At 36.6% G+C, this 21,050-nt stretch overlaps 1 protein-coding gene across 2 annotated transcripts in view; it reads left to right on the top strand.

Moving 5' to 3' along the window:
* The window catches only part of LOC150089314 (lachesin-like), a 563,730-nt gene that overhangs the window by 530,809 nt on the left and 11,871 nt on the right, over positions 1-21,050 (top strand). For both annotated transcript variants that reach the window (XM_090368492.1, XM_090368491.1), the window contains one exon: positions 18,002-18,094. In XM_090368492.1, the coding sequence (XP_090224618.1) occupies positions 18,002-18,094 (93 nt within the window). The remainder of the gene's footprint in view (positions 1-18,001; positions 18,095-21,050) is intronic.

Below are 21,050 nucleotides of genomic sequence, written 5' to 3'. Positions count from 1 at the left end.
TTGTTTGTTCGGATACTTCGATACTAATATACCGTAGCTAAGCCCTGTGTGATGCTTAATGGCTACTTTATGTATTTGTTAAGAATCCTCTGTGTATAAGAGATTTTAAATTATTAAATAAGCCATTTTCTACGCCTGTCACCTAAGCTATCTTAAATGTTCTTCAAAAAGTGACATTTCATACTATATTAGCAATTTTTAACCCGATGATGTTTGTACATTCAAATAAACATGCTTCACCCTTCCGATATTTATCTGTTTTTTCAAACCATGCGAAATTACTCCTGTACGTGTGTAGTCTTTTAGTAATGTACGTTTTTCTAAAAGACAACGGTGCTACCTTACACTGCACTGCAATATCATATGCCTAAAGTCTTAGACGTGAAACAGTGTGTGCTTGTATGTTTATTTGTGACTCCTTGACCTAGTTATTTAGTCTTCTTGGGGGAGGGGGATTTGTACAGACAAAATTGCTCTTTCGGGGATGGTTCGGTCCGATCCCCTTCCATCCGAAAGATCTATTCACCCATGTTTGCCTCCATTATGTTTATGTGACATATCAAACAACTGATTCTGGCATAATGCTGAGATGAACTTCATAGCACCTGAAAGAACTGCTTCTCTAACACCAGTTTAAAAAAGTAGAGCGACAGCTAATTAATGTCAAAATACAGCGTCGGAGTCCATTGCCGTGTGTTAGTTGTTGAAATGTAATTCGGTCTTATTATCAAATGCAATATACTACTTTCAACCGCGTTATATTAGTCGTTCGTTCTGTTCATGCATATTATGAGTGCTTTTTCTTTCTTGTTTTGTCCACTGACTTATTTCAGATTCCTTTTAATACTTTGTAATGTCTTTATTTCTTCAAAGTTGTTACCTTGAATATCAAATACATTTTGACATCAATCGAATCATTTATATCATTATCATAAACATTTTTTCTTGGATATCCGTATCTTCTATAAACTTATCTAAGCCATTACCTCCCTTTTGATCACACTAGACCCATCTATGTATCTTCTTTTTAATAGTGCCGTTTCCTGTCTTATTTGGATAATGTCTGTTTACATTCTTGTGTGAATATTAACCTTCCCTTAACTAATGGGATCCAAATGGTGTAAGACTAAATTAAAAGAGCAGTTCTTTTTCACCAGCATTAAACCGTAAATGTTTCATTTGGCACTGGCTGGGCTGTAATCAGCGGTCATCTCCTCTTTTACAACTTAATTTATGGGAGCATCTCCGAAGGAAGATGTCTTCATTCCAGAAGAAGCACATCATAAAAGAAGAAATTACTAATGCTTAATTTACGTGAATACTCTCTTAAAGACAGCGTAAAAAAAGTTCTTTCCAAAAACTTGACTATTCTCGGGGACTAAGAGACCACAACTGTTTGCAATCACTGACGCCATTTTATCTGATGGTAAAAGAATCCTCACTGCCTTCTGTTTTTAAGCACGGTGAACAATTAAATGTTTTGTTTTTACCAAGCTAAGTTTCAAGGCGAAGAAAATTCGCACTTGTTTGATCTTAAGTTTTCTTTTCGACTTTCTTACAGAAGTCTACAAAAAGCCGTAATTAGCTAATTGCCTGTGAGATTATAATGAGAAAATAACAAGGGAGAGTGTATTAATATAGCCATATTTTCTCCTCTAGTGCGCTCCTTCATTCTTCTCAGAAAAAGACTCCACAACACCTTTCTTTTTGCCAAACTACTACAGGTAATTTGGGTTTTTGTGTTCCGAATACTTAAGTTTTTCGTGAGCTCGTCTTCATTGTAAAGTTTTAGCTGTTAAGAGTTTTTGCTTTTCAGTAAGGTCAGATGATATTTTTTCCTGTTATTATTCTTTTTCCCAGGTGGTTTATTTGCGCTACTTGGTAGTTCTTAACGAACTATCATCATAGGCCTGACTTAATCGACGTTATTTCTGAATCATTCCTAGGTAATCTCCTCTTTCCTCAATTTTAGTGCCAAAAACACATTTTAGCTTTTCGCAGGAGACCACCAAGTAACGCATTAAAAAAATAGCCGATCAAAATCAAATAAATGTTTAGAGAAAAAGATCTTCGAGCTACGAAAGCTATATAAAACACATAATCCATTTTAATCCAAAAGCCTGAGCTGTATGCGTAACTGTGAGCAAATTGGTTGTTTTTTTTTTAAAAACCTAAAAAAAAAACTGCTCTTTTAATTTAGTCTGACACCATTTCGATCCCATCAGTTAGGGGAGGTTTTTCATGTATTGGATTTTGCTCGTTTACAGAGTTATAAATATATGAATTTTAAAAAATGGCTATATAGCTTTCAATGGTAAGAAATAATATACAAGAAGCAGCATATATAACTATTAAAATATTTATTCATACTTAGGGACATGTTTGTTTATTTTAATTATTTTTTATCATTAAACTCCATAGGTATAATTCAGAACAGCTTTTATTCCATAGCCGTTTAGAATCAGAAACATGTTTATGTGAACTTTTCATTACTGTTTTTCGGTCAAACATTCCCAGAATACAGTCGTCCTCTTTTTTTTTTTTTTTTTTTTTTTTTTGAAACCATTAAATGAAAGCAACCAGCTAGCAGCACTCTTCGACTCCCAACTAAATCATTCTACAGCATTTTGTTGAGGAATTCAAAATTCACTCATAAGCGCGGACCACTAATAATTTTGTTCAAAAAAAGTCACATCAGATTTTCTACGATTTTGTAAAGAAAACTTTAGGATCTCTGTCTGTTTATAAAGGTTAAGAATACAAATTCCCAATTTAAGAATTGTTTATAAATTTTGAGGCGTGTTCGATTATTAAAATTAATACTGACAAAAATTATGCAAGAAAGCAGGCTTCTAACATTAGCCAAAAAAAAACTACTCCTTCATTTGTCCCCTTCCTTCTAATAAGTTGTCTGCTCCTTTTTTAAATTTATTCGAATAGCCCAGTTCCTCAAGAGCAGATGAAAATTTGTTCTTACAATCAGTTGCTCTCTATCCTGCAGGCATCTTATAATTTAAATTGTGTTTATTCGTATCTTCCGAGAAAGAAAAAATATGGCATTTCAGATCTTACTGAATACATTTTAAGCCTTAAGCAGTTCAGTCAGATCTCTTTACAGGTGCATCGTTTCCAGATGCTGCAGTTTAACGAACTCTTTTGTGGCTCATACGAACATTGTTGCAATTCTCTGAACCCCTTCCAGCAGATTCGCATCCTTTCTAAATTGAGGCTTCCAGATCTGTATGCAGTCTTCAAGATGTGATCTGACCCACTACACTGCTCAGAGAACTTAACCTCGAACTGTACATTTTCTAGGATTTTTCTTTCTCTACTACCTATAGTGTGCAGTCTTCAAGATGTGACCTGACCCACTACACTGCTCAGAGAACTTAACCTCGAACTGTACATTTTCTAGGACTTTTTCTTTCTCTACTACCTATAGTGTGCTTCCACATAACTGGTTCTGCGATTAATGCAATACTTTCTATGACCTGCCCAAATTGCAAAGGTGACCATTCTGCATATGCTAAGACATATGAAAACTGGAAAACCGAGAAAAAATAGTAAAATGCAAGGTTGAAAACAAAGTCAGTTAACCAGAAGCGAGAAAATTTGTTTCTCCTACTATAACCAAAAATATGACCTATGCCAATGCTGTAAAAAAAGTATCAGAGAGTCTCTACTCAAACTGATTTAACAGTTCCCACTAACAAATCAATTTCTGATTGGGCTAGAAATGTTCTTTCTAAGCAACAATCCAAATTCTCTGACCAGGCAAATAATACTCCTCGGACAATACCAGCGGTATCTCCTACTCCAGTCAATGATACCATATCTCATAGTTCAAACACAAATGTAGTGAAAAATGTCCAGGACATAAATGGCACATCCATACAGGAAGATCCCCTTCTAAAAATCCATGCAGAAGAAGAAATGGACACAGGTCGGACATTTTTCTCCAAAAAAGATAAACCTAAATTGGAACGTCATAAGCCAGTAACCTTCAAAAAGCAGTCAGATACAGCTCCATCAATTAAACACAAATAATGCCATTGCATTTTACAATGGAACTGCAGAGGCTTTCGTTGCAACACATATGATATCCATGATCTAATTTAACCGATATTCTTCAGTTGCCCTTTGTCTTCAGGAAACTTACCTAACCTCGCAAATTTCTCCTTCGATAAAAAAAACTGTTGTCCTTATCGAAGAGATCGTAATACAGCAAATGATGCCCATGGTGGTGCAGCAATCCTGATAAATTCAAAGATCCCAACTAAACATATTCCACTTCAAACTGAAATAGAAGCTGTTGCTGTTCATATAACTCTTTATATTTCAATAACACTTGTCTCAATATACCTACCACCAAACCATACTCACTGTTTAAAAGATCTTGAAGATCTCTTCATACAGATACCTCCACCTCTCTGTATATTAGGGGATTTTAATGGGCACCACCCCTTATGGGGCGATACTAAACTAGACACACGTGGTCGACTCGTTGAAAGCTTTCTAGAGTCACAAAACCTCACTTTACTCAATACTGGTGCGCACGCCCACATACAACTCCCAACTGGACACACCTCAGCAATAGATCTCTCAATTTGTTCTCCAATACTCTTTCCGACGATAGAGTGGTACGTTTTAAATGATCCTATGGGCATTGACCACCTTCCAATCATATGCGATTTTTTAATATCACAGACTCCTTCAAACAAACTCCGCAGGAAATGGAAATTTGTTCGTGCAAACTGGGCAAAATTTCGATCATCAATCTCTCTTGATGCGGAAAAAATCCAGCTCCAGAATATTGATAATGTAACAGATTACATCACTTCACATTTCCTAAAAAGTGGCCAAGGACACAATACTAATATCAAATCCCCCTGGTCGCAAGCATTATAATTACTGGTGGAATGAGGAATGCACAAAAGCAAAGAAAGCAAAAATTAAAGCCTGGAATTTATTTCGGCAATGTCCAACCACAACCAACCTCATTAATTATAACAAGCTAAGGGCAAAAGCACGATTTATACAAAGGCAGGCCAATAAAGAATCCTGGTCCCGTTTTGTATCGATCTTTAACAGAAACACTGATCCCAAAATTATATGGAAAAAAAATTAGACAGTTATCTGGTAAGTTTCCTCCCATACCTTCTCCAATCCTCTCCTGGAAAGGGCAAGACCTATCCAGTTCCTTAGATATTGCTAATGCTTTGAGGCAATACTTTTGCTGAAATCTCAGCAGTATCAGCCTATTCTACATCATTCCAACGAATTAAAAACACTAGAGAAAAGCATGCCATTAACTTTCAAACCGCCCTCCTTCTTCCATATAACAAACCTCTGCAATACTCTGAACTTTTGCATGCCATTTTAAACAGCCCACAATGGTGCTGCCGGGCCAGATGGGATTTATTATGTCATGCTACAACATCTCGATGACAAAGTTTTACGCCTGCTCCTGGTTTTTTACAATCGTATATTTTTAGAAAATGTTTTTCCAGCTTCTTGGCATCACTCTACTGTTTTGCCATTCTTAAAACTTGGGAAAGATCTAACTAAACCCCATAGCTATAGACCGATATCTCTCTCAAGCTGCCTGAGAAAAATCTTTGAAAAAATTGTCCACTGAAGACTCGTGTGGATCATTGAGTCACAACATCTAATGAGCCATAGCATAACAATATCAATTGTTAATATTTATATTGTTATGCCATGCGCCAACAATAACAATATGGCGCCAACAATTTCTCGGTTTTCCAACAATGGTTATTGATGCGCCAAAAACTTTGTGTTTATCAATGTTAAATCTCAATTTCCACTTCTGAGTATATCTGCCTAATTTCTCTATTCTTGTTGCAGTAGCATACCCTGATTCCTGTCAATAACCATTCTTCCAACTTTCTATCATCAGCACATTTGGACATTAAACACGATATGTCTTCATCGGTGACATTAATAAATGCTGATTATAATTAGGAAAAGCAGGAGCTTGCCTTAACGCCGTTCTGCTCCAATTTGTAGGACAGTGTCGAAAGTTTTACTTAAATCGAATTGATGTAAAAGTTATTTTTTACATCCATTTCCTTTGGGACTGCCTTTAAAACCTAACCATTTTAATCAGAAAAGATCTCCCCTTAACAAATCCGTGCTGTGATTACCGTATAACAGAATTTCTGTCGAGATGATCTTGCAATACTACTTTAACCACTGATACCATTATTTTCCCAGGCAGAGGAGTCAAGCTTACAGGTCTGTAATTACTCATTGCTATTGCCCGCATCCTTTTGTGAAAGGAGAGACGTTTGCACATCTCCAGTCGGTAGAGATCTCTGGATCCAAGGATGCTCTCATAATTATGGCTGAGGGTTTGGTTATTTATTTTGCTGCTGCTTGTAATATAATTGGATAGATTCCATCAGCCCATTGTTTACTTTTAGCTTATCAATGTTCTCTTTCGCTTTCCTCGAAATTATAAAATCATTTAATCGTTTAGAATTAAGTATACTTATGGTATCTCTCATCCCTAAAATTTCTTTGCTCTTGAATATAGATACAAAATATTTATTAAATATATCGCCAGTCTATCTGTGATCATCGTAGCTATGCCAATCATATCCAGTGGACCAATCTCATTCGTCCCTTTCCTTCTAGTGTTATGTCAAGGGAATAGCAAAGGATTGTTCGCTACTGTTCTTAGCTTCTAGGCTTCTCTTAATCTACTTTGGCATGCTTAATCCCCTTAGTTACTTAATTGCAAACTAGTTTCTGCGTACTGTGAGCTTCTGTGTCCCCCTGATAAGGGAACAGTGTATTGTTATCATCCCATGCAAATTTCTTCTGCCATTAGTCTCATCTAACATCCATTTAGATCTAATGGACCTTTTACAATTACGTCTTGGAATACTTATTTAGAATTTTTACACGAATAACTTTTCTCTATCATTTTAACAGCCTCGTAAGTTATCCACAGCGGTATGTGAGCAATCCTACAAGAGCTCAAGTAGTGTCTACAACCCGTCTTGCTTTACGCTTCCCCAATCCCGTATTCTGCTCAGCCGTTATATATAAACCAAAATGCTGAAAGGACAATTCATGTGATACCTGGTTCCTGGGCACCGCGATGCTGTCATTCCTCTCGCTAGTGGACGAACCCACCGCTTGGCAGGTATATAGGTTCTCTGCATTCACGTAGACGGTAATTCGATGTCAGTATGGATAAACGTCGTGAGTTAACCGACTTTGAAAGAGGGATGGTAGTGGGTGCCCGATGCATCGATCACTCTTTCGTGGAGGTAGTATAGAAATTAGTGTATCGGGAATACGCAATTTCCGGAATAACATCTCATCTTGGACAATACTGAGAGCGGAGAAAGGTGGCCGTAGACGTATGTCTCGCATTGTTTCAGCCAACCGGAGAGCGACAGTGGCACAAATCACCGCCGGCTTCAACGAGGAAGGTGCCAGTAACGTCTCCACCAAGATCATTATGCGATCATTAGCCGCAATAAGTCATGTGAGCCGCCGACCCACCCGGATCTCATTGCTAACACTACGACACAGGACTTTACGCCTCAACTGGGCGAAAGAACATCGGCACTAGACCTTGGATGATTGGACACGGGTCTCCTGCTCCAATGAGTCCCGTTTCCAGTCATTTCTAGCGAAGGCATGGTGCGTATCTGGCGGAAACCGCACGTAGCTATGCACCCACCCGTCATGTCAACAAGGAACTGTTCAGACAGGTGGACGGTCGGTCTACGTGTGCCTGTCCTGTTCAACTAGCACACACGTTGGGTCTTCTGGTACTCATCTCTGAGCAGTCCAGGTTACGTATCCATCTTTGCAGACCACTTGCATCCTGTCATGGTCATCGAGCACCCACAGAGAAATGGACTCTCCCAGCAGGACAATGCGCATCAACACAGAACCTTTGTGACTAGAACATGGTTCGAAGAACGTTCCGCAGATTTTACTACCATGAAATGGCCTCCCTGTTCACCGGACATGAATCCTGTGGAGCATCTTTGGGATGCTGTGGAAAGGTCAGTTCGAGCTTTGGATCGTCCACCCAGGAATGCGACGAAATTACGGACAGCGGTGCAGCAAGCATGGATGAAAATAGGTGGAACGCTTTCGTGAACTAATGGACTGAATGCCCCACCGTGTGACTGCTCTTATCCGAGTGAAAGGTGGGTCTGTCCTTTAATAGATAAGTATCCATGATTTCTGTCCATTCAGTGTATATACCATCCTAAACATCATCACACCATTGCGATATCTCATCGGCAGTTATACTTGTAAGCGTTCTTTCCACTGCTTTCTGATGTGATTGACGTCCCAGCTTTTCAAGGCCTTTTCTCTATTTCATGTAGTATTGGACGCAATCATTTTTTGTTATTAGTTACTGTCTTCATCGAAGTGAGGTACGTGGTCATTACTTACAGGTCATCAAGGAGTTTGCAGACATTCAGCTTAAATCAAAGCAATTATGCCAATCCCTACTTACCGTTACGGGCGCCTCCGTAGCCAGGTGGGCAGGAGCAGCAGTGCGTAGCACACGCTTCTTGATTAGACCGAGGTTCGAGCCCGTGCCCACCAAATACGGAGGATGCGGAAAGGTCAAGAAATGACCACCGCATATCCCCGGAACAATATGGCCTTAGTTGCTAATGCTCCTAAAAACCAAATAACAAACAAACTTACCGTTACATTTTGTGCTGTTGATTAACCTTCCCTGTGTGAGGAATATTTTTCCTAACAATTCAGTAAACATTATTAATTCAATGGAAAATATTCAGTGAAATACTGTCAATCCAAGCATTATAAAATGAAGATTTACAGAAGCTCACAGCTATAGAATGAGAGCATCAATTTAGTTGAAGGTGCTCCAGTATCCATTCAACTTTGCTCTGCTTCAACTCCCGGGATAAAACAGAAATGCCTTCGTTGCGTCAACGGCATCGCCTTGTTAATTCGTGAGATGTAATAAAATCTAATGCTAAGTAACGAGTTGAGAATACAGTAATGTAATATAACCTGATCAGATCATTGTACAATCTGAAATCATCAGTACTGAACCACTACCAGTCTTATAAATTTTGGAAATAATTGCTATTCTGCCGTTTTGCCTTTTTTAGTACAATCTTCTGATTGTCCGCTCTGCAAAAAATGATGAAATAAATCCATTGCTGAAATAAACAGATATTGTTATTTTAAAAATTTACCTGGTACATAACCCGACAGGCATTGAAAACGTCTGTAGATCGTGACACCATGATTCTTGTAATAAATAAAAAGTACGCTTATTTTGAAACACTCGGTTATTCATTAGACTGTATTGCAGCTACAGAAATTATTGGTGTACGACAACTAAAATAAGACAATTTTTTTGACTCAGTACACCAACAGTAGTGATTTCACTGCGTGTAGTATTTATTGATGTATCTGATAAAACCAAATTAAAGATTTTTTTTTCATAAACTTACAAATTCCTTTCCAATTATCAGAATTCAATTATATATTGAAATCACCAGAAAGGTTAATAAGGGAACGATCCAGTTGTTCAAATGAATCGAACTACTGGATCATTATTTTTTTCTTTTTCTTTTATTTCTAATTTTATTTGTGAAAATTTCATTCTAATGTTGGGAAGTCAAGTCAAAATAAGAATAAATTAATAGAAATTCACTCCACAGCGCGCCCAGTCTTTTGAAAAACTGACTGTAGGAAGCCTGTGTACTTTTGAAAAACTCGCTTCTGAAAGGCTTAAATTCAGTATGTCCATAACTGAAAACAAGTTAGTTCATGCACATAGCGAACAATTTGGTGAAATTTTTCGAAAGTGACGTGATCATCTAATTCCAATGATTCCTGCGTCATTTTATATTTCTTTCTATAGACCAATATTCGAGTGTCTGTTGAAGTCACGGGGATTAAAATTCAAGTTTGTGGCACATGCAAAAATGGTGCTTCAAATCAACGTTTTTGCCCTTCGATTTGTTATTTTTATAACAAGCGAAAGTATGTTTGTCACTGTTAAAAAAATTATAGCAACATAAATGCAAAAGCATTTACCGAATTTTTTTTTCTCGCAGAACATAACGAATCTATCATTCTAATTGTCGTTTTCCATTCCACAATTTTCTTCATCCGGTGGTGATTTAGATGTCGGAAACTGATTTCAAATTCATTTTAAACCATGACCGGTCATGGACATCTCAAGTATATCGAAATGGATTATTATCAGTTTTTCTTTTGGTTTCTTTATAGGCCTTGTTATAATTTATATTGCAACGAAAGTTTGTTTTGGGGTCATCAACCGTTTGTAACTTTTTTTATATATTTCACATACGTCGTGCAGCGACTTTAGACGTAGCGGTTTCAGACGTAGACCGAGAAATCTCGGGATTTTCTTCTAATTTCTATTTCTTACGTTGGTCATATTCTCTCATGAGTTGGGCTGCGGTTTTAGCTGGAAGTCATTTACTATTGTTTTTCATAACGACGGAACTCGCACTATATCTGGCTCTTTTACCTCCGTTATATTCAACTTTACTCTGAAACTCAAACTGTGACCCCCGCGCTCATTTCTAATAAAAATTTTGTCGTCGTTTTTTTTAACCCTGAGGGAAAAAATCTCTAGCCTTTACAGAGTTTGTACTGTGATACAGAGTATATTATGTGGAGTTATGAGGGCCCCAGATGCAGCTTGGCAAGAAACGCTATACACTGTATCTGTCTGTTATATTATAAACTTATAAATTGTTTAAGAAGTTAAGATGTGCATGCGGACTTCCTCCATGTTGACATTCGATTAGTTAGAAATAATCTACAATAAAATATTCTCCAAAGAGACTATAATTTCTTGCTTATTGTGGTTAAGCAATTAGGTGAATTGTTTAACCATAATAATATATGTGTATGTGGACTTCATCTGTTGAAATTGGATTCGTTTGGTATGACGTAATATTATTGTGCTATATTGATGCTTCTAAAATGTACGCAATGCGTTATATTCCAGGAGCATTACCAAACATTTTTTTTTTCATTTTTTTATTAGCAAGCGGCCCTTTGCCAGAAACTGGCAACTCCGCTATATGTATACTGTATATATATTTATTACACATTTTCATATGATATACAGATAAATGTGATATACAGAAATATAAATTGAGGCATAAGGGACTACAGGACAAGCACGTGGCATAATGAGCCACATGAAATAAATAAGAACAAAGTGGCCCAAGGAGACACTGATCTTACGAAGTCAACATGAGATGCCTTCTTAAAGCCTTCTTACTTCCTCAAGTTCAAGCAGCATTAATCTTCTCTGGAACAATTTCTTGGAAAAATTTTGGAAAGCCTGAAAATCTCCCTCAGTCTTAATTAATTGAGCCTCATCGCCCTTAGTGAGGTAAGCAAGATTTGGACTAGCAAATAAAAATTGTGAGATTCAAGTACTCGTGACAATAACATAAAACGTGACTCCATGTCTCCAGAGCCGTGTAGTGACACTGCGACCTTTCTGAAACACCAAGCTGACTTAGCTTTGCTAAAAATGAGCCATGACTGGTTAATAAAAACCTAATTGTAGATTAGGCAGAAACCATTTTTTCTGACGTAACATCAACAACAGAGGGAAAGAACTTACAAATTATTTCACCTTTATTTGAGTTAGCCCATCTATGATTCCAAAGAGTCATTAAGATAGCTAACATTCCCTTGGCCTCATTCTTAGGATTATTAGCCAAATCCAACTCAAGATCACGAATAATAAAAGGTGTTCCACGCAGAATGTTGAAAGTCATTACTCTGTAAATCAGAAATTACAGATTTACTCTGTAAATCAATCGGCGTTTTCTTTGTGACAATCTGTAGAACATCAGTGGAGACAGTTCTACAAACTAGAGATATCTTCAGGAGCATCATCCTCTGAATGGAATACAATTTATATATATATATATTTAAATTAACACAGTCTATCCAAGCTGAGACACTGTATGAAACAATAGGAAGGAAAACACAGTCATAAAGAACAGATAGTGCCCTACCTATAATACCCTAATTCTTCCTAGTAATTCTTGCTATCATGTTACAAATTTTGCAAAATTTTCAGATAGAAAATTGTTATGGGTGTCAAATCTAAGACCTCTGTCAATGAAGATGCTAAGATATTTAATTTTCTTAAAGGGCTTTATACTTTCACAACCAATCAGCACATGAGGTTCTCCACATAGATTCCCCTTTAGCAATAATATTTTGGTTGTGGACCTGGATAGTGTTAAATTATAGAAGTCACACCAAGCTTTCAGGTCTTTTATTATTTCCTTAGATCGTTGTTCAATTTGTAGCCGTGTAGAGCCTTCAACTAATATTATCAGGTCATCCGCAATCCTGTGAACATTACTATATTCCTTTCGTAACCAATCCTCTAATACCATTTTCCACATTAGTGGCCCAAAAAAACAGATCCCTGCGGACAACTAGATCTAGTTCCTGAATTCCAACTAGACTTAACTGTAAAATATCTTTCCTGAAAATAATTTACTATGACGCTATAAAGCTGATGGGAGCATTTTGCGAGACGAAGCATCAATATCAAACTGTTCCAAGAGATATTATCAAAAGCTCCTTCAAAATCAACAAATATGCCAAGAACATATTTTGCATTTGAAACTCTAACCAATTTAATCAAAGATTTTAAAGCATCCTCTGTACCACGACTAGGAGTAAAGTGATATTGCTTATTTAAGAATTCTAAATTTTGCAATATTCACTGTGAAAGAATGCGTTCATAGACCTTGTCCAAACCTGGAAGAAGTGCAATTGGACGATAAGAAGAGGGCTCAGTTTTAAGTTTTTCAGCTGACTTCAAAATGATCTTAAGTAGAGCATTCCTCCAAGGCGAGGGAAAAATTCCTTCAAGCAGGCATTTATTGAAAACAAGAAGATGCTCAGGAAACAGTTTGAAGAAACCTTTAATAACTTTACCTTCAATGAGGTCCATACCATGACACCTGTTATTATGAATTTTGTTTAGAGCTGAATTAAGATCTTCCACTGAAAATGATTCCTCTTGAATCTCACTAACACAACCACAATCTAACCAATCAGTACTGTCAGAATGCTTCACCTCATCCATATGATAAAGAGATACATTGACAAGGTGGTCAAGTATAACATTAATACTGCAGAGCCAATCTACAGTTTCAGAGTCTCCACAACCCATAGAACTTATCTCGTCCCCAGATGGTTTTAATTTGTGTAAACACAACTTATAAACAATACCCCATAGATCCACATTACCAGCTGTTTGAACTAAGTTTTTCCATGCAACAAATTTCCTTTTAGCGATTAAACGGGTATATTTTCTTTTTATCAATTGATACTCAGTTTTCAACCTAGCATTAGATTCTTTATTATCCTACAATTTCTGACGTTGGAGCTTCTTACGTGCCCTGTTGCCCTCCCTCCGGAGATTAGTAAGATCAGAGGACCACCATTGCACCGGTGCACGTTTACTTTGCTTTAATTTCATTGACTCCCTCAAGGCATCAAATAACTTCTATTGTAATAGTTGAACCAAATCAAATGCATTAATCCTATTCAAATCAGCTAACGACATTTCACCAAAAATTGTCCTAACAAATCTGTCAAACTTACCCCAGTCAGCGTGCCTAATCGCAAATCTTCGAAGTTGTAATGAATGAGGCTCAATAAATCTACTTCTAGCACAGCTTAAGTTGAAAGTAATCGCTCTGTGATCGCTGTTAATCTAATCTAGTTTAACTTGCCAATTAGATATGAAATTGAAGTCCATACTATTGGCTAACGTTACATTTATATTAGACTCACCATTAATAGTCCAAAGCGCAGGTTCATTACCAGGCTTATTAATGATCTCAAGTTTAGATGAGGATATCAGCTCTTCCAATAACCTGCCTCTGGATCCGTAAATCTAGAATGCCATAAAAGATTTTTGGCATTTGAATCCAGACAGATAATCACTTTTCTGCCTTTCAATCTGAATAACACCTGTTCCTAATAGCTAAGAGAGCAATGAAATTCCGCATCAGGCTGACAGTACATAGATATAATGAAAAAGTGTCCCCAACTATCTTCAATACCAACGCAGACTGCATGCGATGTACATAAAGAATCAATTCTCGTTACAACCAGATCACAGCTGAAAACTAGTATAGCAGCCCTTAGTTTGTCACACTTCTTTGAGACAATTCTAATAGAGTTGGGATATCCACTTAGCTGACCCCTATAAACATAGGATTCCTGAACAGAAACAATGTTAATACTTTCACTTTCACAAACTAATCTTAGTTCATCTGCTACAGATCTTGCACGCTACGCATTAACTTTTTAACTCTACAGGATATTTCCTATATCCAGTTAATTTCGTTTTTGTTTTCGTTAGAGAAACGTATTTTCACCTCATCACTGACGTCAACTCTGCATAGACCTATATATGTATTAGGTTTCTTTTATATAACTCATTAAAAGTAGATCTTTATTTATGTCCTTTATTACATCATACAATATTATTTTTAAACCAGGTTTCTTAGGCTTAGTGATATTCAATTTCTGTATGAGATCATTTGGTATAATATCCTCAAGTTCTTTGTTAGACTCAGTCTCAATCGCAGTACCCTTGTGAGGTAATCTTCCGATTCTCCTAATTCGTACCTTTTAAGCGAATATTCCATAATTTTAGAGACCTCCTTTTCCACAACCATGCCAGACTTAAGTTTAGAATCTTGCTCATGCCTCATCAGAAGTACATTATTTCTAAGCCCATTATTCCGCTTTGCATAGCTGTGACAATTAGTTATGCTATCCTTCCAATTTTCATTTTAACACCATTTTTAAGAACCTCACTGTATAGCTTGCCAATACACCTCAAACTTGTAATTATTGCAATGTATTCAGTTAGAGACCCCTCAACATCTCTTTCTCTCTTTCAAGTGTTCATTATCTATTCCCAATTTCAAGGCCAAACTTTCCAGATAACCCATCTAGCCAATATTTGAGAGATAGCATCATTATTGATTCCATGTTCATTAGCAAATAAAAATTCCCGTAACTTTCTTCTCATACATGTTAAGGCGACATTGATCGGTTCATTATGGCAATCGTTAACCGCTTGTTTCTGCTTATTTTGGTTATTCAGTCCATCTCTATCAAACAACTGTGAATCTATTAAATCTGATTCATAATCCGGTTTATTTTCCACTAAATCCTGCGACTGATATCCAGAAGCGTGTGAGGCATATTGATGTTTGTCGGCGCCAATGTTGACAGAATTGTTAATATCCTCAACTGGATTCGTATATTTACTGTCATTGTTTAAGTCCATTTCTATATTCCTGTCCACTTGTCTCATTTCTTCATCATTAACCTTAAATACCTCTACTTTATTTAATACATTAGTCAGATTGTTTTATGTTTATTGCTTCTCCTTCTCAAAACAGGAGATTTACTCTTAACCGAAGTAGGAATGCCCACAGAACTCTCTCCTTGTTTCACGATAAACCCGTCTACGACTTCTAGTCATTATTTAATTCTTAGGGGTTCTGTTTCTTGAGGAAGCGGAGCTGTCGACATCCGAATCACATTCCAAAGCCCTGCCAGAAACAGCCATAGCCCAAACAACACTGCATTGTTCAACAGCAAGAGTGCCATGTTGCTTAATACTGTCAAATTTATCTCCTTCAGTCTTCAACTTATTATCTTGCTTTACGATTTTCTTAAATATCTTATGGGAACCCTTACTATCAGAATTTGAATACTCGTCACTGGCTTTTTGTAAATTGTAGTGGCACTGCGTATTATGACTGAATCTTGATTAATAAACATAATTGAATAAAATGTGTGCTAACAAAGATACTGTGTCACGCGTGGATAACAAAACAAACAGGAAAGGAAACCCACTGTTGAAATTCAAGAGCTCCCCAACATTGAGTCTTTTGTAAGTAATGATGAGGTAAATACAGAGAATGGTTTTTTTAACGAGCATTACCAAACAGTAATAATCCATGATTTATAACGCAAAAAGCAACAAGCATTATGCGCGAAATAAGAACATCTGTTTCTGCCCCTCCGTCATATTGCCCATTCATTCCTTTAATCAGTTCACAGCAGCAAACATTATATCCAATGCTTGAGCTGTAATATAAGGTAGGCCACGGTGATGTGTATGAAAAATAATAATTGCGGGATTTTTATTGATCCGATTTCGAAATTTGGAGAAGCACGACAAATCGTTCTTAATTGTTTCATTTCGCAAAAATTCATCCACTGAGAGTCGAGTTATTACGTAGGACGGCCAAAGAAATAGTAACTGCCAGATTTCTGTCAGTCCAATTTTAATGAAATTCGGGATGGCTGGACAAATCTTTCTAAAAGAGTCAAATATAAAATTTTATAAAAATCCATCCACTAGTCGAGTTGCTCCATTTGGACAAACATGGAGAAGACAATAGGCGCCTTACGCATATATATATATATATATATATATATATATGCCAAAGCGCCTAAAAAATGCATTTGTTAACACGAGGAGTTGGTCCTACTAAAAACAATTTTAAAATTATCTGAAACAACTTTAGTGACTTTATCCAAGTCCATTCCTTTTTATCCTTGACAGTAGTTACACCTTTAAATAAATTCCTCATCAGTACACAATCGTTACTGCTACCTACCAAATGTTTATGCTCTGCGAGTGTAAACAAGAACATTTACTAAACATGAATACAATTGCTAATCGTACAGTATTTACCATTCACGCAAGTTTGAATCTCGCTCTAAGCCAGCGTGATACTAAATACGATTAACGAAGAGTATGTGCTACTGCCCTCGCTCCTGACTACTCGGTTACGTCCCTTTACCTGAAGATTTTCTGTGCCTGCTGGTAATTACTGTAACCTCAATAATTATGATTACCAGTCACTGTGATAATCATTCCGAGAGTATTTCTTTCTCTTATCATCTTAACGTTCTGATAAAACAATCATCCAATAAATCCAGAAATGTGTTATCTGATACTACGTGGAAATTACATAACAGCGAATTCTCTTGAGAACGGCATCCGAAACTTGACATCAATTGCCATTTTGCTTAGTTAATTGAATGTGCTATTGTGTAGGAAAACCCTGTTTTCCATCGAGAGGTATAAAAAGGAACTTCCTCATAATTTCTTAATTTAAAATAACTTGAATTGAATTCTTAGAGAAAAATAGGCTGAAAACTATTATAATGTCAGTGCAGCATTAGAAATCTTTAATAGTTTGAGAATTTTGGGCTGGCGTATTTGTTTAGGATATTTTTACGCAGGGATTATTTAGAATTCCAGTATGAACAGAGTTCCAATTAAACTATTTCACTAACTTCGTTGAACCAAAAAAAAAACATTTTCTTCCACTTAACCTGGGAATAAAATGAAAAACAAAACGCATTGTGATTATGTGACATAAAGAAGACAAGTTACTGGTGGTGGTAATGGAGGTCATTCTCAGCGGACACATAAATTACCTTATCATCAAGCGTATCCGGTAAGAATCTTTTAACGTGGGTTTCAACAAAAGCTTCTATTTGGGAATTCGCGATTTTAAAATGTCTCCATAAACTAAACGATATCAAGAGTAACATCAGCGGAATCTTTATAAAAAAACCAGCTACATTAATGATACTATTCATAAATTCTGGCTTTGATACTGCCTTTCGTTTATCTCTCTCTCTCTAGAATTAATTTGAATCTCAACGTCTCTTAAGACACTTGGGCATTTGAAAATAGAGTAGTATTTTAAATTTCCTTTTACAGTCGGACTGCCAGTGTCATTTCTGTATACATACATACATACACACACAAAAAATAATTGCCAGAATCTAAGTGTCTCTTTAACTTTCCTTGAAATTTAATAATCTTAGATGTGTCCATAATTTTAAAATATACATCGCTTTAAGATTATTCTTTTGTTTCTAGATGGGAAGTACAGAACAGCCGAAGATGCATCAGCCCTTGAAGACCACACTGTATCAGTCGGGAAAAAGAGAAATAGGTCTGGTATTGAACGTGGTAAGTATTTTCCAGATTACAAAATCAGTTTCTTTACCTTTCTTAATATTAACTAATCTTATTACAACTGTGAAGAAGATTTTCTTCTATGTCGTATTTTTATTTGATTAACGTTTTTCTAGACGATGTATACGGATATTGAAGTTACATATTTTCATTATGATTAGCGAAACAAATAGTTGTGTTAATTTTTGGGCCATAAAGCTATTTGCTTTTCATACCTCAAACTTTAAAATTGGTTCAATTACCCTTTCTCCAAAACTACGTTAACCCGCTATTCGATCATCTTTTGGTTCTGGTCGACGATTTGCCAGATCCCACTCATTCTCCGAAACTTAAGTTTGCTGAAAAATAGAAAGAATTATATTTTGTTGTTAGTAGAGTAGGCCACGTGATGAGATGTATATGATATCTGTAAACGGCTTCTCTGTTTTGTGGAAAGAGGAAAAAGAATCACAGAGCGACTTTCTCGGTAGTTTACCTTTCCACTTATTAATGAATTTGTCTATTTGCAGTTCGTGCTGTTCCCAAATACACTGCCTTCAAAGCTAGTTGTTCGTGACCTTAGCAGTTGTCAATGAAGCAGTGTGTCGTATTCGTTTCACTGCTTGCAGAATGCAAGATTACCTTAAATTATGAATTGAACAAGATACAATTTTTTTTTTTTTTTTGTAATTGCAAAAGAAATGAAGATACATATTGTACTTATTTGTCAATACGATGAGCCAGGTAATAAGTTATTACAATGCGAGATATTTGCAGATTCTAATTCCCTTTTTTAAATTAGATATAACGCGATCCCCAAACAGGTAGTCATTTTTCGGAGGGAACATCTGAAATTACAATTCCATTTGAAGTTATAGTAGTATTAATTTATCGTTCCAAAATTCGAACTGTGCCAACCGGAACTGCGAGATTTAGAAATCCTTTTGATCCTAGAGATCCCAATTTATATTTGTATTTGATAAACACGAAATAAATCAATTCTTGATTAAACTCATGAATTTAATTTTTGTTTTCATGTGTTAACTGCTGTCTTAGTTTTATTTATTTATTTATTTTTATTAATAACAAGATACACATCAAGTAATCATTAACAGTGTATCTGAGAGTAGAACAATGAACAGAGTTGGTAACAATTATATGAAATCCGACAGGATGATAAACTTTAATATAGATTCATACATTAAAATCATATGTACAAAAGAGGATTGCATTAAGTTAAGTTACCGGTAAAACAAATAATAATTAATTAGTTAGAGAATAGAAAAATAATAAAACTAATAATAATAAACTACAATAATTAGATGAGAGCTAGTCACTTTGCAGTTCAAGAGAAGAGGCATATCTGTGGATGGAGCCGACCGGTCTAGCCAGGTGTGTAAAGTGCCTGCCTGGCAACCCAAAGGTCGCGAGTTCGAATTCCGCCTTGGGCCTTGGATCACAGTAAAAAATGCAAAACCTTTGGGAGGTGCGTTATGGCCACAGAAGCCGAGGCGCCAACAATTAACAACAAAAAAAAAGCTTGTGGATGGAGTTCATAAGTGATTGGGAGTTGTCAAAGAAGTGTCAATGAGACAAGTCATTTGCTGTTTCTGTTTAGTGGACAACTTCATGAAGTCCGTGGTGGTAGAGTCAAGGCAAAACAATGTAAGATTCCTCACTTGTCTACAAGGAGCATTGAAGTTGATTTTCCAAAGGATATCAGATGCTTTATAAATTCCAGTGATTACCTTGGCTAGAAGGGTGATATCAACAAGAACTCTTCTAGTGCATAGAGGTCTCAGATCAAAGTAATCGCAAGGCGATTCGTAGTACACTTGGTGATAAAACAGAGGATTACGGAACGTAAGGTAAGGGACAAAATATTTTGGACTGCTTCAATTTTGTTACTTAAGGTCTTTGTGTGAGAAATGGATGAACTGAATTCCGGGATTGGCAGAACAATAGTTTTATAAAGGATAACCGCATATCTGTAGTTTTAGAACTTGGAGGTGTTCCGTTTGATGAATCCCAATGTTTTGAATGCTTTGCTGGACATGGACATCGAATTTAGCACTGCTGGAGGAGGGAATCCCCAAGTCGTTGACTTGGTCACATCTTTCGATGATCACACAGTTAATAGGCTACTCCATATTTATTAGTTGTGTAGATTTTCAGGATGAGAAAGAGATTACTTTGCACTTCGAGGGGTTAGCAGACAATCCATTCAGAGATAGCCACAGAGAGAATTTATAATTTATTGAGGGTGCATTGAAGCTGTTCAGAATCGGCAAGCTCCTTCACTGCTGAGTAGATCTTAAGATCATCTGCATAGAGAGCAACTTGAACGTTGGAGGTGCAGATGAAAGAAGAAAAATCATTTACGAAAACAATGAAAAGTAGAGGACCTACGGGGAAGCCTTGAGGTACTCCGCTTAGTGGTATAAAACGGTCCGACTTCACTGGATTGATGATAACGCTCAAAGAATGATGCGTGATATAGCTGCGTAGCCATGAGAGCAAAGGGTCACTGATACCATATAGCTTAAGTTTTTCCAGAAGTTGTTCGTGTGGGACTTTATCAAATTATTTCGACATATCTGTGTAGACTGCATCGACTTGAAGGTGGTTATCAAGAACTTCAGAGGTTTATTGCCAGAAAGGAAAAAAATTGTGACTACTGATTTGCCACTGCAGAAACCATGTTGATTCTGATCAATGAAAGGCCTGAAGAATTCGAAAAGATGTTTGTGTACTGCTGTGTCGAAGAGGCTGTTTTGCAATGATATGGGTCTGTAATCAGTTAGATAATTTTTATCACTTTTTTGAAAATTGGAACTATATTGATCTGCTTAAAATGCGTAGGTTACTTCCCCAGCCCGAGAGACAAGTTGAAGATCCGAAGTAGGAGGGGTTTTAAGGTAGTGACAGTCATTTTCAAGAATAAGCCTGAAATGTCATCTGAACCTCTAGT

This window comes from Mastigoproctus giganteus, chromosome 2, assembly GCF_048544385.1.
Source record: "Mastigoproctus giganteus isolate SK-2022 chromosome 2, ASM4854438v1, whole genome shotgun sequence".
In the NCBI taxonomy this organism is placed as follows: Eukaryota; Metazoa; Arthropoda; class Arachnida; order Uropygi; family Thelyphonidae; genus Mastigoproctus; species Mastigoproctus giganteus.
This window is presented reverse-complemented; position numbering and strand designations above follow the sequence as displayed.